We start from the raw sequence: 23,427 nt of genomic DNA on the forward strand, positions 1-23,427 counted from the left end.
ACCCTACCCACTAAGCCACACTGGCTCCCATACAGAACAAGCCTACAGCCACCCATTACATAATTCTCCATGTGGTATTTGAACCTTCACTAGATATTCTACTATGAAGCTTTAAGACCAAATGAGATCCTCCTATATTACAATCAAGTTACGGAAATGTGTGAAATCTAGATGGCTCCTGAGCTCCACAGCCTTTCCTCTGAGCAAGGGGGGGGGGGTTTGCTGTGTTATCTGAAAAATGTGAGGGTGGATGACAGAATTAAAGGAGGACATTTTATAACAAACAGTTGCAAACACCCTGCAAACACACACATGTTGCAAACATTGGGCTGATAGTCACTGCTTTGTGAAGTAGTTCCCCTGGTACAATACAATAGAATCTGAGGGAAAATGGCAATGAACTGCCCCCAGCTGCTTTCAAACAATAAAACAGAATGTCCATCATTTTGAATAGGTTTTATTGCTGCATTTGAAGGTGAGGGGAGGAATTACAGTTACTGTCAGGAGAAGGGGGTATTCATCTATTAACTAAGAGGGGTTTTGCTCACAAATGTGTGGCACTTGCAGGTGACTGCTTCATCCAGACAATTCACAGAGGTAAGCTTGCCCTGCAGAACATATTTACTATCTAGTTCGATCTCCTGGATTAGGGTAAGTGCTATTATCCTTGCTAGTCCACAGTCCACAGTCCAGTGAGAATGTCTGTTGGCTGTCTGCACCATTTGGTGATTTCACTAAATACTTCACCTTTGGGACAATACAGAATCCATGTCTGCTTTTCAGCACATACAAAATATTTCTGTTGATCTCCTGGGTAAGGGTATTTGCCATCAGATTTGAGTGCACAAAAATTACCAGGTGGCAAAATGGACGACGTACATTCTTTTTTGTATACATCATATACCATGTCCTGAGAACAATTCCTGATATATGTTGTCTTGTTTACACAAAGGAAGTATTTACGTGGGTCAGATGGGTCAGAATAATTGCCATCAGGTTTTTTTGAACAAAGTTCTACACCAAAAGTTGTTGAAGGTTGAAGGGTGGTAGAAGTTTGAAAGGTGGTGGACTGTCGATGTGTGGTAGAAGTCTGAATGGTGCTAGCTGGTCGAAGGGTCACAGGAGTTGGAATGGTGGTTGACGGTCGAAAGCTGGTAGAAGTTAGATGGCTGGTAGAAGTTTGAATGGTGCTAGCTGGTCGAAGGGTCATAGGAGTTGGAATGGTAGTGGATGGTTGAAGCCTGGTTGGAGTTTGAATGGTGGTGGACAGTCGGTGGGTGGTAGAAGTTTGAAGAGTGCTTGCTGGTCGTAAGGTCTTAGTAGTTAGAATGGTGGTAGACGGATGAAGGGTGGTAGAAATTTGAAGGGTGGTAGGTGGTTGAAGGGTTCTTGCTTGTACTATGTTATGTCCAGCACCACTACACTCTGAAAGATATGTACAGGATTAGTTCACTGACTTCTAGTACCCACTATATCAGAATATCTTAACCTCTTTCTGTTGGCCACTTCTTTCCAGTTTTAACCTCTTCCCTCACACATGGCCAGATCTCTATCTTGGCACCACGAGAGCTGGACATGGATTCCTTCCTCTCTCTCCATCCTAGTTAGCTGGACTAGATCAGAAGTGTATCTTCATGATTATCTAGAATGGATCTCCTTATAATAAAGCGACCATATTCATTTTGAAAAAAATAAGTCTCTTGTTATTTTCTTGCCTGTGCACACACAGACCACAGGGCCTTCTGCTGTACTCTAAGCTGTCATGCACTCTGCTAATTACTGGAAATATAGCCCAATATTTCCAGCAAAGATGAGAACTTTATGATGACCCTTTTTCTACCACAGCCTTTCAAGGCTCCTGAAATCCTCTGCAACCACACGAGGAACAAAGTCGATGCTGGCAATGGGAATGGGGGGGGGGGCAGATCAGCAAAACACCTTCTGTTGGAAGAAATCCATAACAGTAGGTCCTTTCCTGTGGGTTTCTTTTAAGCCATTACAAACATGTTTATTGTTGTGAACTGCCCCAAGCCCACTTGCTGGGAAGGGCAGTATCAAAATCTAATAAGAACAAAATTCATTCATCTAAATACAGACGTTTGCTCCTGTGCTCATTTGATACAGTACTCATTGTGGCATGGTAGTCCCTGGGGTGCCCTGCCCCTGCTGACTCTTTGGCCCAGTCACAGCTGCTGCCCAGGTAGCTGCCAGGAGGGTCTGACTCCTCCTAGGAACTGCAGGCCAACCTGCCAGAAGCATTCTTTTTAATTTGCATGCAGACTGTAGTAGGAAAGTACCCATGATAGGAAAGCACCCAGTTGTGAAGAGCTGGGTACATCATTTGGTATGAAATAAGATGTTAAAGATTAATAGTACATACTTATGGAATGAGACATACAAAAAGAAGAGCTATTTTTTTGCACTCCACTTTTTACTACCCAAAGGGGTCTCAAAGTGGCTTACAATTGCCTGAGGGGAAATGTCAATGAATTGCCCCCAGCTGCTTTCAAACAATAAAACAGAATGTCCATCATTTTGAATAGGTTTTATTGCTGCATTTGAAGGGGAGGGAAGGAACTACAGTTACTGTCAGGAGTGCTATTATCCTTGCTAGTCCACAGCCCACAGAAGATGTCTGTTGGCTCTTTGCACCATTTGGTGATTTCACTAAATACTTCACCTTTGGGACAATACAGAATCCATGTTTGCTTTCCAGCACATACAAAATATTTCTGTTGATCTCCTGGGTAAGGGAATTTGCCATCAGATTTGAGTGTACAAAAATTACCCTAATTCTACCTACAACAGATGCCATGTGAGTTAGGGGGTCTGAAAGAGCCCAAGGCCACCCAGCCAACTGGATGTGGAAGAGGAGTGGAGAAACAAACCCAGCTATCCATATTAGAGTCCGCTGCTAATAACCACCACACCAAACTTGTTATCAATGAGGCATACAAAAAGCCTGATCATGCACTGCCGAAATCACTAGAAATGTTGACAGCCATATAATTTGGCCCCAGTTCATGGTGTATGTGCCAATAAGCTAATGTGAAACAAATCAGGCAATGATTAATGATAATGCAAAACAACTTCCTCAGTGGAACACAGCAGGAAGGAAAGGGCAGTGCTAAATGTGAGTTTATGGTGATTGTGAGCTGGCTCAATTGGAGCTTTTTTTGCTGGACAGATTACCAATATTAAATAATTTAAAACATAATAAATGTTGACTGGGAAGAGCAGCTTTGACGTTCTTTTGTGGTAATTCCCTTAAAAGCTTCCCAGGCATCCTCTCACCATTGCCCTCAAGCAGTCTCTTCAGCTCCCTTGTCAGAGGATAAGGTCCTTCATTGCAGAAGGTGCCTCTGAAGTCATCCAGGTCCATGGCCCAGATTGAGCCTCCACCAAGTTTATGCTTCTTCACAAACTGGGCCTGAAAATGAAAACGACCAAGGCAATATGAATTCCGGGGTTCTGTAATTGCAACACTCAAGCACAGATTTCAGTTTTTGTTTTTAAAAGGAAGCTGGCAAAACTGGGAGGCATAGCCTGCAGATCCAGAGAAAGGACTGAGTATAATTTTTAGATGCTAGGAAGTGCAGATCTATTACTCTTTGCATCCTCCAAAAGGGCTGAGTCAAGCAAAAAATTGCCATGCAAGGTCTGCACAGGAATCATCAATCTTCTCAGCTCTCCTCTCCTCCTCACAGCCAATGCCAGGGAAGCTTATTCCGAGGCCACCCAGGTTGAAAGGCTACAATGGGGCGGGGGGGAAGGGAGCAAAATAATTCCCTTCTGCCTGTTCAGTCAGTGGAGTTTCACTGACAAATGAGGCAGGGGGGAGTGAGACATATCACCTCTTTGCCCCACCCTTTTGCAGCCTCCCAACCCACTGCACATGAGTCCCATGACCCTGGGGAAATTTTTTCCTGGGTTTGGAAATGGCTATTGATAAGGGAGGAAAGCCCAAATGAATACCTGTCAGCCCCATCTGCTGACAGACTGCCATAGCTAACCCAAGTAATTGTCCCTATTTAAAAGAAGCAAATTTCTAGTGTTGTATCATTTAGACAGATAGAAGAATTCTATCTGGATGGGGAATATACTATTGGATGGGGGATATACATACTGGATGGGGGATACGCTTCTAGGTAACACTGTGTGTGAACGAGACCTTGGGGTACTTGTGGATTGTAAACTAAACATGAGCAGGCAGTGTGATGCAGCAGTAAAAAAGGCAAATGCCATTTTGGGCTGTATCAACAGAGGCATCACATCAAAATCACAAGATGTCATAGTCCCATTGTATAAGGCACTGGTCAGACCACACCTGGAGTACTGTGTGCAGTTCTGGAGGCCTCACTTCAAGAAGGACGTAGATAAAATTGAAAGGGTACAGAGGAGAGCGACGAGGATGATCTGGGGCCAAGGGACCAAGCCCTATGAAGATAGGTTGAGGGACTTGGGAATGTTCAGCCTGGAGAAAAGGAGGTTGAGAGGGGACATGATAGCCCTCTTTAAGTATTTGAAAGGTTGTCACTTGGAGGAGGGCAGGATGCTGTTTCTGCTGGCTGCAGAGGAGAGGACACGCAGTAATGGGTTTAAACTTCAAGTACAACGATATAGGCTAGATATCAGGAAAAAGTTTTTCACAGTCAGAGTAGTTCAGCAGTGGAATAGGCTGCCTAGGGAGGTGGTGAGCTCCCCCTCACTGGAAGTCTTCAAGCAAAGGTTGGATACACACTTTTCTTGGATGCTTTAGGATGCTTAGGGCTGATCCTGCGTAGAGCAGGGGGTTGGACTGGATGGCCTGGATGGCCCCTTCCAACTCTATGATTCTATGATTCTAAGAATTCAGCCTTTCTTGGCACAGACTTCTTTTTTAAAGCGGGAAGCTTAAACAAGGCAAACTCAGCTCCCCAACCCAAACAGGGAAATATCAACCTAGTACAAGGAAAGCCACTCAACAGCCCTGTTATGTAAAGATACACTACTTAAGGTTATATCTTTTGGGGGATGTCAGCTGGAAAGTTTGAATGCATGACACATAACCTTAGTCTGCCCTATAAAGGTGTGGTTGGCTGCCCCGGTTTTTAAAAATTCTGTACATAAATCTCACTTGGCATATTTACCAGGTCAGCCACTGGTTTCTTATACTGTTATCTGATATAAGAAGGTCTTTAATTTGTTTGGAAGTACACTTTGTAAAAATGTATCAGTTTGCATGCATGGGTATTTGTATCTGATGCAGGGAGTTTTGACTCTCAAAAGCTTATATCAAAACATCTTGTTGGTCTCTAAGATGCTACTGGTTTCCAATCCACATGTACACTAAAGTTCTTCAGAACCGAATCTCTCAAGATGGTCTGTAGAAATTAAATTTGCTTGTGTGCAATATACACATCATGTGTGTTTATGTGAGTTGAATGTACTACTTCTCTTCCCTCCTCTCACAGCAAAGTGTGTCTAAACAATAAACTGCAGAGTATGATTGAGTTGCAAATAACTCAGAATAGGTACAAAGAATGAACCTCAGCAATATAGCAGGAGCTCCTTAGTGTGACAATTAAACATCGCAAGTTTGCAAGAGACACACTGTTTCATTTGTGAAATATATATACGCTGACCACTTTGAGAAGTATGGTGCTGAAGCAAAGAAAAGGTCATGGTCATGAGAAAACAAGGCCTTACTTTGTAACCAAAGCTCTTTTTGTTGTCATATCCAACCCAGGTAAAACCTTTGTAGGCATATGGGACCTTCTGGTCATCAAGCCACTGAACCGTAGCACCGTGTTTTATAAAGCTGCAGATCTGCAAATATATCACAGCATTAGAAAGACCTTAGCAATGATCTTATCCGTATATCTTGACACATGACCACAGTGCCATCAGAGATGCACATGATATGGGTTGGATCCACTGAAAGAGCTCATGGAAGGTGTCGGCAGAGTGGCTCTTTCCTCCTTTATCATTTCCTTAAGCAGCCTGTTATTTGTTCCAAAATTCTTCTCTGAGGATTGGGACAGCCTCACAAGCTAAGTGCATCACAGGATAATCCAGCAATGATGGGAACTGAAGTAAAATCTCTCTCTAGTCTACTTAACACAAGCATGAGCTTCTTTAACTTAAAAAAATAAAGGTCACTCTTTAAATTGATATCAGGCTATGCTGCCATTCAGTTTGTGATGGCTAGAACCACCCACCCTCTTGCCAATGCAGTTATTGAGCGACTTTGTTAGGTGTTATATGTCTAAATTGGACAGGTCCGGTCAGAAGCCCAGCCAGTGCACTTTGCACCAATTAGAGTTCCCAGGTTGTAAGGGCAGCCCGAGATAGGAGGTATACAGTAATAGTCGCGCCTTGACATAACAATATGCTTTAGGATACTTAGGGCTGAACCTGCATTGAGCAGGGGGTTGGACTAGATGGCCTGTTTGCCCCTTCCAACTCTATGATTCTATGATTCTAATAACATGAATCTGCATTGCATGTATTTGGAAAACAAACCACTGTTTGTGACTATGCTAACCTGCTTCTCCAGCCACAGCACTGTTTAAAGAGGTTACTTTTTTAATATCCCACAGTGCCTTACAGCAACATTCCTCCCATTCCATTTTATCCATACTTTATCCTTGAAGCAGGCTAGGCAGCAGTGAGATTCAAACCGAGAGTCTCCTAGAGTGTAGATTAACCACTACACCACACTGACCCTTCTAGAAATAGGGTTGCTGAATACAGCCTTTTCTGTTGTTAACAGAGATGGCAATATATCAAATGTTAAAGCAATGCCAACTTTTTTTTTTAGCTACTATATGTTGAGCTAAACATCTGCATTGGGGGGAACCGTGGTTTAGGTAAGCCATAGGAAAGCTACAAAGCAGACAGCTTCTAATTTTCTCCATTTCTTCACACCTCATAATATGATAGAAATCCAGGCTCATGTGTAAAATGTCCTGGATGGGCAGGTCCAGAGGCAGGGGCGCCCACTGATGTGTTCCTGGTGCTAAGCCTGAAGGTACGTCCATAGCTGGCAAACCCCATGATAAGTTTGTGAGCAGGAGCACCTTTTTGGATCCAGTACAGCATAGCAAACTTCTGTAGGAAAGACAGAAAGAAAGGCATATCTCTGTGGCTGGTGTTCAAACACTTGTCTGGTGGTTAGGGAAACAAAACAGTGCTCCATGTTCTTACGCAGCTGGAATAAGGGCTTTCCTCAGCGTGCTGACCGGAATACAAGGGGCTGTTGTGCCCAGCCACTCTGTCAGAAAAACCACCATGGAAATTGTAGGCCTTCACACTAATGTAATCAAGATGTCTGCAACAGAAATAAGTTAGAATTAGATCATCACTAGTAACCATAACCAATTCTGCAAAGATTTTCTTCATTTGTTACACCAGGTTTATTCCCCTCAAACTGCTTTCAGGAAACTCAAGCATCCTTTTCTTTCAGCTTACTCTGACAGTCTTTCGACTTCATAGGCAGCATCAATTACTTCTTTCCGAGCAGCAACTGCTGCAGTAAGTAACAGCTTCTTATTCCCAGTCCTTCTGGCCTCTTTTTCAAATGCTGCCGTCATTTCCTAAGAAAGCAAAAAGTCTTTTCAGCTTTCTTCCCGGCTTGCTCAGTGGAACCAGATAATTGGCTAAGCCCATTGATTTCCTACCTCTGTCAGCAAAGTAAAGCGATGCTTGTCCTTAGGAGGACTTCCCCTGTACCCAGGATGTTCAAAGTGCAGCTCAGTCCCATCAAAGCCATAGCGCCGCAGTATAGGTATAGCTGAATCAATGAAGATCTTACGGGTGGCGGCTGTGGAAAGCATGGGGCTGAAACTGAGGGCGGGGAGAGATCGCATCATTAAACAACTGTTCTATACAGAGCTGGAAAGTTTTCTATCTTTCTGAATGAGTTGGTGGAGGAATGGCTGGGATCTGGTTCGTCAACGCTACAGAAATATATCGAAGCATTATCGATTCAGGACAAAGGATCTTGCTAATAGCAAAAACAAGAACTGCTGCTCCCAAACTGATAGTTCCCTTGTCAGCTCACGACTGTGTTCTTCAATGTGTTAGTAAAAAACAAACAAACATAAATTCAGTAATTAAAGCAGAGAACAAACTATGACTGCTGTTGGAACAGGTAAAGTTCTTAGATTTCAGATCTCTGGGAGGTACAGTCTTAGACAAACTCATCAGCAGAAGAATTACTGTAGGTATTTTTACATTCTTTAGGAAATGAAAGATGTAATAGCGGCTCAAAAAATCAACATTTATTCTGGTATTTAACAGTATAAGAATAATGGCCTCTGATCGCTCATCATCATCATATATATATATTTTAACCTTATTAGCTTTTCCCCTCAGTCTGGCCATACTGGTGGGGGAGAAAATAGCCTGTGCTTCTCACCCCCTGCCCCAATCTGCACAGCCTGTGTTTTGCCAAGTTCAGGAAAACATTTTCCTCTGGGCTAAAGAGAGTATATAGTCCATGCCTCTCCCCACCCCTTCCAAGGGCTACAAGCAAATCAAATCTCAGGTGCTAGCAAGTACAGCACCAGAAACCAAATAGAACTCGCTGTTGCTTATGCAGAACTGGTGCCCTTTGAGACAATTGCATCAATTGCAAGAGATGATAGAAGACATTGGTGGAACTGCTCTTTCTCCAACTTCCCCTGCCTCAAGCGAGGTCACAAGTGGAAGCCAGGTGACAGTTCTAACTCCATTTCCATACCCCTCCCCAATCTCCAGCTCTTTATCATGTCTGCCATCACTGTCCCTGTCCTTTCAACAGTGAATGAGAAAACTCACGCAGTGCCAAATCTGTTTCCTCCAACAGCTAACAGAGTCAACAATGCTGGATTTCTACAAAAAAAGAAGAAATATATTTGATATGTTTAAGTAAGAAACAATAATTATAGAGCAGGTTTTTAGTTTTTTGTAGGAAATCTATAATTATTGTTCTGACATACATACATAGACACACAGACTGCAGCAAACCAAACATGTTAATTCAGATTTTGGATATTTATATTTCTAATTACTAGAGGTTTTGCCTGTCACTGGACACTTCCATAAACAAACAACAGGGCTTGTGTAGCAGTTTGCTTGGAAAACAGCTACCCATGAAGTTGTATTCAAGTTATAAGCTTTTGAGCACATGTATACTTCTTCAGTGAATATATAAACAAAACTTGTTATACCAGTTTGGTTCTTGCATCTGTTCAAAAATGTTAATTATGCTGTTCATCCTCTGCCTATATGTATGGACTGGTAATTTCCAATTCATTGTATCTGAAGAAGTGAGTGCACTCAAACTTTGTTGGTCTTAAAGGTGCTACTAGGCTCCAAATGTGTTGTGTGTGCTCTCATGAGAGCTTAAACCTCGAACAAAACGTGGTTGGTAGGTCTTTAAGGTGCTCCTGGACTCAAACTTTGTTCCGCTGCTTCAGACCAACATGGCTGCCACCTGAAACTGCCCCTGAACATCACTGAAGATAATGTGTTACTGTCACCAGAGGACATCTAGAGGTACCCACAGAGAGACAGTGCAGCTCTGTGTTAGCACACATCTGCCCAGTAGCTCATACTAACTGTCATGGGAAGGCAGCATAAAAATTAAATAAATAAATAACTGTATGCAGCTGATGACGTCATTGACCCCACCAGATTTCGCTATTCACTCAGGAACTATGGCCGGAAGCTGCCTCCTGACTCTTTCTAGTAAAGAAAATTCTCTGCCCCTTTCAGCAATGTTTAGTGGTAAGAGCTAAACATTTTCCCAGTGAACCATTGTACATACTGTGTTTGCTAAATTATATAACACAAGTTATATAATTATATAACACAAGTTATATAATTCACAAAACTCACATGATGGAGGAGAATCTCACTTCTGTCCATCACAATTCAGTGCAATCCCTGAGAGCCCAGCCGCAATACAGTGGGGTCTGGGAGCCACTCTGAGCCCAGGGGAGCTACCAGGATCTACCACAATCAAGCTTGGAAGAATTGCCAGGCTTCATTGCCTATGGCCAAGCTTGCAGTGGCTCCTAGGTTAAGCTGCCATGGCCGAGCCCAGTGCAGCTGCTGGCATCTTCTGTGGCCTCTGCCAAGGCCAGTGCGACTGCTGGTGCCCCCACAGCTGGGTCCAGTTTGGCTTCTGGCATCCTCCTCCACCAATGGGCCCAGCTGCTGGCATCCTCCAGCTCCTCATCAGGTAATATAAATATATTTGGGAGGATTTATACCCCCATTTACTTTTTTTTATTTTAGATTTTTCTGCATACCTGAAGAGTCCCTCAAGCATGTCAAAAAAATCTCTTTAGCCTCTGTGTGTCCCTGATCTGTGGATCTAGCTATCTGTAGATTTAGCTATCTGCATAGCAATAGGGAAGTGTAGTAATAGTAACAAACAAGCCCACTAATAGTAACAGATAAGTCCATGATACTTTCAGGGGAAGTTTTCAAAGTGTCCAGAAAAATCTCTTTAGCCTGCACATGGCCTTAATTGTGGCTAATAGTATAATGATAAGACCAAAACAATATGTTCTTTCTTAAAACTTTCTAAAACTATTCCTAAATCATTACCTGGCAAATTCTGCTGCAGATATGTTAGAATCGCCTGGATCTTCTCAATATCTATATCAATTTATGCTAGAATAGAATCTGAGTCTCTAGACTTCCCACAGAATGCTTATCATATAAACAGCCTTTTCCTCTCAGCTGTCATTTATACCTCAGTGTTGTGTTTAAGTATTTTAAAAAAAAACTTTACCTCATCTTTAATGCTTGGATTTGGGAGAAAAGGACATTTTCATCATTCCATCCATCACAGGAGAGACGGTTTTTCCTTATGATCGCAAAGGCAAACGTGATGTGAGTACACAAATCTGGGTTTATATCCTCTGGGTAAAACTTTGCAGGATTGGGCCGATATTGAGCCCACTTAGTGACGTAACATACAATCTTACAAGGAGAACCTGGCAAGAAAACAAAGATTGTGTGGTTGTTGTAACAAATTTATAGTGTTGTTCTTTCTAACATTATGTTTGGCAGAAAGTCAACAAATGGTGATATGTGATCCTAATATTAATACATCATATAACTTGATTCTTCTTGACAGCAAACTTACCATCCTCAGAATTGTTTGTCTGAAGAGATGCATGTTGTTTTAACAAAACTTTGTATTCATTGAGGACATATACACTTTCCATGTGTTCATCGTGATTGGTCATGATTATAAAAGCCCCCACAGTCAAGCCATCTAAAATAATCCAGATACAAAGGTTAGCATAATAATACTCTTTTCCTATTAATTGAACGCTATAAGCTTCAACCAATGTCAATACTCTGTATAGATTAAAGAAAGACCTCATACATTGGATCTCATGATCATGAACTCAAGGATCATGGATCTTTCTCACAATCCTCTCTCTCCAGCAGGGTCCTAAGGTGTTGAGACCCATGTGAGCTAATAACCCCACAGGTTAGTGCTGAGACAGAAGGGGGTGATTTTGTTTCTTTCCTCCTCCCTACCTGTGGCTATTACTCCACTGGAGTTTCACAGCCTTTGGAATAATTTTTCTTGGGGACATAATGGACTACTGGGCAAATGGAATGCCAGAAAAGATCTATGACCTTCAATACTTTCCCCTGACAGTTAGTAAGATCTAACCTAACATACTAGAGAAATGACAGAAAAAGTGCAAGACCTATCATGCATTTTACATTATAATACTCAAAGGTGAATGTGTGCATCTCCCATCTGAAGAGATACTCAAATGATCTAAGTCAGTGGTCCCAAACCTTTTTATCACCGGGGACCACTCAACGCCTTTTACTGAGGCCCGGTGGGGGGGGTAGTTTACTCCTCTACTCTCAACCACTGCCCTAACGCTCTCTGGTCGCTATGGTAATGTTTAAACATCCCTTCAATATAAGATACAGATACGCCACAACAATGAAGTGTGTTGTAAAGGGCTGGGGGGGATGAAGTAAAGGGCCGGGGGGGGGGAGAAGACATCCTTTGGGGCCCACCTCCAATTAGTCAAAGGACCACATGTGGTCCGCAGCCCACAGGTTGGGGATCACTAATCTAAGTCATACACTTGAATTTCAGACTTAACACATTTCACCAAAAGTTCCAGAGAAAGAATATCTGAGTCCCTTCTGCTTCCTCTAGTAGCATTTATAATTTATTCTCAATATTATTGTTTGTGAATTTTCTGTTTGATTACTTTGAATGGGTACGTCATTATGGTTTTGCCTGAAGTGGCACTTTATGGAAGCTGGGGCATTTGGAAAAGAACAATAATAACTTTCCCCCCTAGATATTACACCTATTGTTGGATATAATTTCAAATTTGTCATAATTTATTTTTAAAACCCAAGACTCTGTTAGATTTGTCTAATTTTTCTTAAATATGGGAAAGTGAGGTTTCTGGAAAGGTGGCATTTAAATATTATATCATTGGGGAGAAAGGCTGATCTTATGGTGGTTTTGTTGTTGTTGTTAGTTGCGAAGTCATGTCCGATCCATCACGACCCAATGGACAATGATCCTCTAGGCCTTCCTGTCCTCTACCATTCCCTGGAGTCCATTTAAGTTTGCACCTTCAAGGATCGCTGCCTTGCCGTGGCAAGGGCGCTTGCGTAGCTCAGTGAAACTATGAGCTATGCCGTGCAGGGTCACCCAAGACAGACAGATCATAGCTGAGAGCTGTGAAAAAGGTGATCCACTGGAGAAGGAAATGGCAAACCACTCCAGTATCTTTGCCATGAAAACTCTATGGACAGTTCCAAAAGGTGTTCTGTTATTATACCAATAAGATTAGGGTTGCATCTAATTTGTTCAGATGGGGGCTCTAGAGACATGGCAAGGAAGAGTGAAGGCAACAGTTAACCCTGTCTACCAACGGTCTACCAACGGTAGTCTACCAATGGTCTACCAACGGTAGGTTATTAACTTTCACATATGGCTTTGTGGTTATTATAAAATATTTTCTGAAATAACTTAGTCCAAAGTTCACATGTCCCAACATCTTTGGTATGAATCATTCCGTGAATATTTCTCAGCATTAGGTTAATGTTTTGTGAAAGGGATGGACTTCATTTTGCTATAGTGGATAATATTTAAAGCATGTCTGATGTTCTCTGACATTTGGCTCGATAGCATAACGCATAAATGTCTATTATGTCTTCCTTGATTAAAAGATTCATCCTCCCAGCAAACAGGGATGTGAACATCTTTCTGTTCTGTTTCAGCAGGTACAATGTTGTAGAAAGCAATTCCCAGAATACAAACCTGCTTTGCAAAAGTCTACTACTTGTGTCTCTCACTATACCTTTTAAATTCTGCCCTTCTCTAGAACAGCATTCAAGAGATCAATAAGAGAAGTCAGTATTTTGTTGTTGGACTGCTTATACAATTCTGCTGGGAGTTCATTCCTTCCTGGAGTTTTATCAATATTTAATGTTTAGAATACTTCTAGTATTTCTTACACTGTGATTTTTTTCCTCTTGCCAAGTCTGTGCTATTTTAATATCAAAATTTTAAAATGACTTTATAGATTTCTGTTTTATACCTACAAGCTTAATCAGAGGTATCAATGGAAAATTTGGTGATGGAGAATGGAGAACCAAGCAAGGGGAGATACAGGATGGGTTATGCACATCCCTTCTTCAAGGTTCCTGCTTAGGGATGGTAAGAAGGCTCTCCCTTCTGCATTTGGGGTCCAGGACTGTGGTGTGCTGGAAATACGATTGGAAATGAGCCAAAGGAGGCTGAGTCGGGCCCTTCCCCCAACTTGCACCTGATCACTGGACCCAAATGGACTAAATAACTAGCCCAGTGGCCAACATTCCATTTTTGGACAAAGTGCTTGATGGTAGCTATGAAGCTTCAGGTGTTCTTGTAGGACATGGATTACCTAGACCCATTTTAGTCCAGGCTCAAACCTGGATTTGGTCACACTGGTGGATGATCTTTACCGGATGGATGGATGGATGGATGGATGGATGGAAGGAAGGAAGGAAGGAAGGAAGGAAGGAAGGAAGGAAGGAAGGAAGGAAGGAAGGAAGGAAGGAAGGAAGGAAGGAAGGAAGGAAGGAAGGAAGGAAGGAAGGAAGGAAGAAAAAAATTGATCCTTCTTGAATCTTCTGGAACTCTTAGTGGCTTGCAGTTCCCTTTATCATAGTATACTTATGAAGAGGCTAGCTGCATTTGCAATAGGGAGCACCATGTTTTGGTGGGTCTATTCTTATTTGGCTTGCTTATTCCAAAAATGACAGGATGTAGGATTATATCACCTCTGTGTTGAAAGATGTGCAGTAGCTGTCTGGCAGTCCCATACTGCCCAGCCTACCAGTTAAGACCTTCTTTCCAAACCCTATGCTCTGTGGTTCTGCCTGCAAAGATGAGGCAGGCAGCAACCAAAGAAAGAGATTTTGAAAAGGCTATTCCTTGCCTCAGACCTGCAGATCAAGATGGCCTAGGCTAGCTCAAGCTCATCATATCTCAGAAGCTAAACAGGGTTGGCCTCACTAGTGTTTGAATGGGATACCATCAAGGAATTCTAGAGTTACAACACAGAGGAAAGCAATGGCAAACCACCTCTATTAGTGTCTTGCATTGAAAATCCTATGGTGTCGTGGTAAGTCAGCAGTGGCTTGATATTGCTTTACACATTCACACATACATTGCTTTTAAAAAGCTTTCCCTCGTGAGGCTTTTTTGGGCATCTGCTTTACTGACCCTTAGGTGCCGAGCCAAAATATTTCTCTTTATCCAAACTTTTAACTGAAATAGTCAAATCTTTTCTAGCCTGGGGATTGTTTGATGAATAACCAATGCACCTGCCTCAGCACCAACTGGATAAGGGCTCTCCAAGGTGTTCCAGTGAGGATGCTAGCAGCTACATTCTGCACCAGCTGCAATTTCCTGGTCAAAGACAAGGACAGGCCCACATGAAGCGAGTTACAGACATCAATCCTGGAGGTGACCATCATGTGGATCACTGTGGCTAGGTGCTCCAAAGACCAATAGGGTGCTAGTAGCCTCACCTGGTGAAGATGTAAAAATGCCTGCCAGGATACTCTTGTGACCCACACTTCCACTGATAAGGAGGTGTTAAAAATCACCTTCAAATTCCTGGTGGACAGTGCAATGTTAAATTGCATCTCAGCCAGGCAGGGTAAATGCGCTACCTGGTCTGCCCCCCTCCTCCTCAGCCACAGGACCTCCATCTTGGAGGGGTTGCGTTTCAGATTACTCTGTTCTAACTATCTAGCCATGGCTTCCAAACATTTGGCAAACGTATCTGAGGGGGACTCCAGGTGGCCATCCATTAGGAGATAGAACTGGGTGTCATCCACATATAGATGACAACCCAGTCTGTAATTCTAGACCAGCTGAGCCAGAGGGTGGATAAAGATGTTAAAAAGCATGGGGGAGAGACCCACACCCTGCAGAATTCCACATGGGGGTTGGTAGGGGCTAGACAACTCTCCCCCGCTGTGACCCTCTGTCCAGTTCTGAAGGAAGATCAGCCACTGAAGGACTGTCCCACTTCCCATCCATGGCGAGGCAACAGGCCAGCAGCTTCTGGTCAACCATGTCAAACATGGCCAACAGATCTAACATCACAAGAATGGCTGAACTGCCCTGGTCCAGCTGGTGCCAGATATCATCTGTTAGGGTGATCAGCACTATCTCTACCCTGTGGCCAGGATGGAAGCACAACTGGAATAGATCAAGTGCAGAAGTTTCACCCAAGAATGCCAGGAACTGATCCCCAGCTGTCCATAGCCAATATTAAGTTCAAAGTCTGCCTGTTATATTTGCAGTCTATGAACACAGCACAGATATATGTTAAAAGGTATCTTCAGTTGCCAGATGTTACATACCTGGTCTCACAAGTTTTATGAAAGGTTCATCATCAAAATACCACTTATCTGTATATTCTTCCCCTATAATCATCATGCTCTTATTGTAGCAGTTATACTAAGTAGAATTACCTGGAGTTACAGCATGATCTGCTTCAATTTCCCATGCTCCAAGCTCATGGGTCAGACTTAAGATAAGTTCAGATTTTCCTCGTACAAGCAGCCTTTCATGGACACACCTATAAAAATTGTCATAAGAATATTAATTTTATCCAAGCAGCTGAAGTTCTTTTTCCATTTAATCTATTGTGAAATCATTAGATACTTAACTGTGATTATGATACTGATTTGGGTATCACACAGTGAACTTCAAATATCGGTTTTGTCCCATATTTATCAATCACAAAAAGTCAAAAACAGAAAGCAAATTTCAAATCATGGGATTCTGGCCCAAGATGAGTAGAATCATATGATTTTACTTGAGTAGTTTTATTGGAGGCTGGAATTGTTGCAAACTTTCCTAGAACATCAGATGGGTACTACATTGGAGAACAGTGGCCAGAAGAGCCACAGGGAATGTGTCAAAGAGCCACATGATGTGACTCCTGATCTACAACTGAAGTTTATGGACAGGCGGCTGACAACATGATTGCAGCTAACTAATTTTAAATAGCAATTACAAATAAAGTAGTGACACCCAGGCTCTCGCAGGTATGTGGAAAACATACCTGCTCCGGACCTCTTTCCATCCTCCTTCCCCTTTCTCTCTCACAAACACACACACACACAAACGCAGGCCCCTTCCCTCCCCACTTCTTCCTCCCCTCTCACTTCCGGGACTTACTCCTCAGTCACTCCCCCCACAAACACAAACAAAAACATGCACACACAGAGAGTCCTCCCCCTCCCTCTTTACCTGTTTTCCCAGGAGGGCCCCAGCCTCCTCTGGCATGGAGGGCAGTGCTTGCATCGCAACCTGCGGCCCAACCCCTCAGAGGCCTGGAGGGGAGCGGACCAGTCCCCAGGAGCTGTGTGGCCTTTGCCCTGGACCTCAGAGACCTGTGGGGTGTCAGCACAGCTTCAGAAAGCTGCATCCCGGCCCCCAAAGCCTTCCAGGGCAGTGCTGTGGCTTCGGCAGTCCATGCAGCCTCTACCTCAGATCCCAGAGACCTCCAGGGCAGTTGTGCAACTTTGGCAAGCCATGTGGTCTCCACCCTAGCTCCCAGAAACCTGCAGGGAGGCACCTCAACTTTGGCCTGCTGCGTCAAATGTAACAATGAATTGTTTTTTTTTTTACAGTTCTGTAAAGAGACCTTAGTTAAAGCAAGATAAAAATATAGAGCTCTCAACTTGCCTGTAATGATACCGATCAGGATGCTGATTGTGGCCCTTAACTACTACATTTCCTAGAGCTTTATATCCCTTTGAACACGCCATTTCTAGTATTTTAATTTCATTATTTGCTCCATAGATTCTCTTTTTCCAGAGTTCCCTAAAAATCCAAAACATTGAAATATGTTATTAAAACAGTGGTGAACAACTCTCACATCTGAAAACTCAGAATCTGGAGGGAATTATCTATCTGCAGTAAGGATGCCATCTCCCAGGTGGTGGCTGGAGATCTCCTGGGATTACAATCTGTCTCCAGGCAACAGAGATCAGTTTACCAATTTGGTCAATTTGGAAGATGGACTATTTGGCATTACAATAAAAAAGGGCTTTGCACAGAGATATTTGGACAGCTCCAAGAAATGCCTATGCAAATAATGGCTTAAAGCAGGAGCAGTCAACCTGTGGTCCTCCAGATGTCCATGAACTACAATTCCCATGAACCCTTGCCAGCGTTTGCTGGAGGACCACAGGTTGTCTACCCCTGGCTTAAAGTATAGTAAACAATTTCTGCAAGAGTTGTTGTTCCAAAGTCTTTTCCTTCTTGGAGAATATGAAAAACTTTATTTTTGTATGGTGAGTTGTTTATTGTTAAGCTGTTTCCAATGCATGGGTTTGTTTGGTTTTTTGGATCTGGCATTATGTAAAATGTTTTTTTAATTGTATGGTTCTCTGTATCTTATAGGTGGGGTCAATAAAGAGCTGAAATGAACTCACAGTATCCATACCTCTTTAACTCATGGATTTCATAGATACCACGCTGGTGGCAATTCTTTTTTCCCCACCACCACTCTGTGTAGCACCAGCTGGTGTCAGGCAATCCAACTACAACCACTTGTTCAAAATATCAACTTGCAATTTACAGCATTTGTTAGCCACTTTGTTGCTTTCTGCCAGTTTTGGATTTCAAGCTACACTTCGGACCACAGGTTGATTCCGAATTCATTGTATTAAGTTCAATAAATAAAACCAATTTTTGACACAATTACAAGATACCTGAAACCTTGAGGATGTTTCAGAAGACCATTATTCTCTTCCTTTACCATCAAAGCCCAAGTCACAGGCTGCCCAGAACCTCTTTTAGCCACATCTCCAAGAGAATAATAACCTGGAAGGGGATAACATGGTTAGACCAGGTTCAAGAATTTTCTCTTCTTGACACTTTTCAGACCAAAGCAGAGTTCTGAGCAGTGAACAATGCCTAATTCACATTTTAAGTGACTTCTTGTGTCTCATATTACCTTATATATCTTAATTGGGGGAACTTCTTAAGTTTTACTCTGTAATATTTGTTTATATGTGGTATTTGGCAAGAACTGGTATTTATTATTGCAGCTTTTCCTGACCATTGGCCCAGCCCCAGCCCAGTTACATAGTGGGGCAAGGCCCAGTTTCACGCTGGTGAATCTACAAGGACTTATGGAAGGCACCATATTTCCCCCTATATCCTCTTTCCCACACTATTTCCTCTTTCTGTCCCCCTGGCAGTCCCTGTTGTCTCATATTTCCCTGCTTCCTTCTCTCATTTTCACGCACCCACCACCTATTTTTATCGGCCTTCCATTTTAATCCACCTTTATTATTATTATTATTATTATTATTATTATTATTATTCTATATCACTTATATACTATTTTTTCAACAGTGGGCACCCAAAGCAGTTTACATGATTCTCCTCTTCTCCATTTTATCTTCCCAACAACCCTAAGAAGTAGTTAGGCTGAGAATGTATAATTGGCTCAAGGTCACTCAAATGAACTTTCATAGCAGAGTGGGAATTCAAACACAGATTTCCCAGATCCTAGTCTGAAATTTTAACCAGTACACGACATTGGCTTTCATGGAGTGGCTGCTGTTGAACAGTAGCAAACAGCCATTCCTGGCTGAGTCATGCAATTTGCTTTGTATAAAGTGATTGCTGCAGAGCTCAGCCCCAATGAGTCTTCTTTCACAGGTCACAATAGCCCTGAAAAGAGCTCTCCCCCTGCCTTTTATTGACTAAGACCAAAATTTGTAGGCTGGTGATACTGTTATGGCTGCCTAGCATGCCCACAGTGACCCATGCAGAGGGTGTTCATTTCTTAAAGGTACAGGTGGTCCTTTTATTATTTAATTTTTAAATTTGTTTAGATTTGAGATTTTTCTGCAAACCTGTGGAGTTTTTCAGGTTTATAGAAAGAGCTGTCTTGCTTGTTCATGGTTCCAGTATTGAGAATTAGATATACTGATGATTGATAAGTAGATAGATCTGGAGGCATGTTACATTTGCACATAGTATCATGGACACCCTTTGAAAATATTGTCACCATGCAGCAGTAGACAGTACAGCTACAAAACTGCACCTGACCTCAGTCAATCACAATCCATGTTGAGGGAGGGGACCTTAAATACAAGCTGCTTGATATGAATGACAGTCGCTGCTGTGCACTACCCACCCCTATGACCTCCAGTGTGCTTGCATTATTGGTGGGCACCACGTATTTGTATTCACGGATTTCATCAAACCCATGCATGTAAATGTGTGTTGTTGTTCATAGTGTACTGGTGTCCATCCCATTCTGTTGCAATTGCACATTATCTAGTCCCTCTGTGTTAACGTGACAGAGTCTTTATCACACTGGATGTATTAAAAATAGTACTGAGTCCCTACTCAGATGGAGAGAGCAGGTGGCCCAGCAGCAGAGGGAATGGCATGGCAGGAGGAAAAGGCAAGGCAACTATAGTCTGATCTCCAAGGAGAGCATACATGCTGTGTCCAGCACTGGAAGAGCCATGGTGAGAACTAAGTTAACTTGCTCATCTGTCACCAGCTGCCCCACCATCGCCCTTCCTTCTTCCAGCCTCTGGTCATGGAATCCACCACTTTCACCTTGTGGCACGGGGCTTTTCTGTTGCCCCTGTTCCACAGAATGGGTGCTTGAAACACAAACATTGCCTGAGCACATGTAGGTGCCCTTGATTGCACTGTAATACTGCTCCTCCTCCCCCAAAAGGTAGGTAAATTGATAAAAAAATTTTCCACCATGCCAGTTTCATCAAACTTTGGTATCGGAGGGAGTCACAGTAGGAGGCTGGATTCTATGCTGTCACGAACGGCACTAGAAAAGCATTCCTGCAAACTGTCCCTAAAGGCCTAAATCCTGCTCACTGCTTTTTGCACTGCTGGGGTGCCTTTTCCCACACTCTTGTGTGAAAGGGAAAAGATGAGGATGCAAAAATCCGAAATCAATGTTGTCTTGATTTCAAGGAATAAATCAGTAGGGAAACCGCAAATACTCCAGGGGGCAAATATGCTGATTAGGAATCATTCCCAGTCATGATGGCTACAGCACTCCAAGGCCTCAGGCAGAGACTTCCTCCGGTCCTCCCACCTGAGATCCTTTAGCGGGAGGTGCCAGAAACTGAACTTGGGACCTTCTGCAAATATCAAAGCATATGTTCTACTGAACTATCCCTCTCCTCGCCAACAACTGCTTTGAAACTGTTCTCATTTCTTTGGTATCTAATGCAGCTTAGTTTTGTTTCAGCAAGAACAGCCAAAGTGAAAGCTGCTTTTGTTGGCTTCAAGAAGAAAAATAGCAGTTTTGAAGTCGTGAAACATATAAAGTTGGGGAAAGTTCCTTAAATTCTAAACTTAAAAAAAAAATCCATGCAACTAAAAATCTTTGATTCCATGTAGAACCACATTTTTGTGTTGAAAGACCTCTGCAAAATCAACACCTGGAATCATTACCCAGGACAAAGTCCTCCTGTGGAGTCTTCCAAATGTCAACCCTTTTTAGCTTCCAATATCTGATGAAACTGGGCTATCCCGTGCACTCAAAGATCCTTGCTTTTATCTTCCTACAAAAATATGTGGGCAGCGTAATATTGAAGCTACTGACATTTTTCTCTTTACCTTCGAATGGACAATTCAGATGCCAAAAGGACACGTTTTTAGATCCTCCTGTTCCAGCAAGAGTGGCGATGTGTTTATAGACATTGCAGAATTTTGATGGTATTTTTTCTTCTATTGTGTCCTCTGAAGAAAAGATTTAAAAATATTGAATGGACTTATATTGAGCAAAACCAGTGATCAAACTAATCCTGTCTATTCTAGCAGCAGCTTTCTATGGTGAACAGAATGGAACACTGACAGGGAGGAAACAAAGTGTATAAGTGTGTATTGATTGCAGAAAAAGCATGATCATTAGAACAGTCAGAACACCACTGAAAACTCAGAAGGCAGCTTAAATCTGGAAAACACCTCAGTCTGGTTTCTGCTGATGAAACTTATGGTGATGGAATTTGTTCCCCCAACATAGCTATAAGGACTAAAAACCTACTTTATGATTTGTCATCCTGGAATTCAAGTGCATCCTCAGCTGTACAGATATTTAGGTCTTTAGGTTTCAATACCCTATATCACTTTTATAAAAGCCCCTCCCCTGTCTCAAAACACTACTTTTTGGGAGTCAGCTGTGTGAATTGTATGGTTTGCACTGACCCCATAATGCCTTCTATTTATTGTATACACGGGATCCTTATTGCCGAAGACGAAAAACCCATGCATCTGATTTGTGGAAGTCAAATGTACATTGAATAACTGTCCGGTTCCCCCATAGCTACTGTGTGGATTATTCTCTGGTGTATAAAAACTGAGTTTCATCATTACTCCTTGGAACTTACAGAAATCAAAGGCACATTGAAGATATTAACTTACCGTTTACACTCTCAGTTGGTCCTACAATCAGTAAGCACAACAGGACTAGGAGACCTTCCAGCGAGTGCTCCATTATTGTTAAGACCACAAAACAGGGACAGATTCTGCAAAGAAAATAACTTATTTTTCATCAGTCTGAAAGAGGTAGTTTGAAGACTGGCAGTTATCAGGTGTGCACCATTCTGACCAGTAGGAGAATCATGCCATTCTTTTCCCATGGGTGTTTGATACTGCACATCAACTGATCTCAGGAAGATCTCTGCACTTACATACACAACATAATGTTTCACCTTTATGTGACATAAGTGAAACCTCTACTGACCAATAACAACGCCAACTCAAAGTGGGCAAGACACCATTCCTGACTGAACCCTTACAGATTATAGTGACATAGCACACCTCTTTCAGTTATAACTGATGGGCACATAAGTTATTGAGGCAAGCAGATACTAGATTGTTTAGTTTTTCCACTCTTAAACCTCACTTCCAGAAGACTGAATATTAAATGGAAATGCAATGCCTTTGTTGTCAGATAAGAAATAGAGGTGAGGCGTTTGAATAAACTTATATACACACTTCAGTCTACTGTCAAAGTCCAAAATTGACACTGAAAGCCCGAAATTGTTTTCTTCTAATGTTCTGGTATATTGTCTTAAGATTTGGACCTTTGTTTTATATGTGGTTGGAAACTGCCAAAGGAAGGGCAAGGGGAAAATCAAGAACAGAAAAGGAAAGAATTTGTAAGCTCATCCCTTATATTTGAAAATTCCATTTATGCTCAGAGTCAACCTGGTTCTGAATTATTGATTTTTTAGAGAGGCAGCTGCCTGCAATTATTTAGCAGTGAGGAAAAAGGCACTCTGATTTCTCAGACTTGGTATTCAAAGTATCATTTTTAGCATTAAAGCAAACCCCTGATGTGCTCTTGCAGAAATTAAGTAATGAATTCCAGAAACAAATCCTCTCTTTCTGCAATTTGACAATGATAATGACTGTAGTGAGAGCTACAGTCCCTTTCTTATTGGACTGGTGCTGGAAGCTGGTTCCAGAAATATATTGCACCTTTCCATTCCTTTCCAGTTTTCTTAAAATTTTGGAATGAAAGACTCCTTTCAAAGATGTGACTGTTTCTGAGAATTTCATTGCAATTTGATGTGTAGGTAGAACTTAGAGATGGGAATAACCCATCACCCATATAATAATAAACCCAAATGGTGACATATTAAAGAACTTGAACAGGTAGAAAATGTTAATAAAACAAGTTGTACCTACATCTGAATAAAAGCCCTGCATACATTTAAATACTCACCAATGACACCTACCTGGGAAGCTCATCTGGATTCTGGAGTAACAATTAAGACAGCCTAAACACCTTTTGAGATTAAAACTGGGTGCCTTTGATTGGTCAGGAACATCAAGCTACAAGAATGAAAATGGGAAGCATTTCCAAGTGACTGAAG

At 42.2% G+C, this 23,427-nt stretch overlaps 1 protein-coding gene across 2 annotated transcripts; it reads right to left on the minus strand.

The window, feature by feature from the left end:
• Window positions 1-441: 441 nt before the first annotated feature.
• Window positions 442-23,402, minus strand: LOC143836181 (uncharacterized). 2 transcript variants are annotated; one of them, XM_077335146.1, is made up of 16 exons: window positions 23,290-23,402; window positions 21,968-22,071; window positions 21,164-21,286; window positions 18,262-18,373; window positions 17,231-17,368; window positions 16,009-16,115; window positions 11,126-11,257; window positions 10,769-10,973; window positions 8,803-8,856; window positions 7,662-7,827; window positions 7,453-7,577; window positions 7,189-7,312; window positions 6,910-7,092; window positions 5,689-5,808; window positions 3,295-3,430; window positions 442-1,425 (listed from the first exon to the last, which is right to left on the minus strand). In XM_077335146.1, the coding sequence occupies exons 2-16, from the start codon at window positions 22,038-22,040 to the stop codon at window positions 671-673; spliced, it is 2,553 nt and encodes an 850-aa protein (XP_077191261.1). In that variant the 5' UTR covers window positions 22,041-22,071; window positions 23,290-23,402; the 3' UTR covers window positions 442-670. The 2 variants fall into 2 exon arrangements, with proteins under 2 accessions (XP_077191261.1, XP_077191260.1); XM_077335145.1 differs by having other exon boundaries at window positions 23,277-23,399.
• Window positions 23,403-23,427: the final 25 nt, after the last annotated feature.

This window comes from Paroedura picta, chromosome 4 (genome assembly GCF_049243985.1).
Source record: "Paroedura picta isolate Pp20150507F chromosome 4, Ppicta_v3.0, whole genome shotgun sequence".
Classification (NCBI taxonomy): Eukaryota; Metazoa; Chordata; class Lepidosauria; order Squamata; family Gekkonidae; genus Paroedura; species Paroedura picta.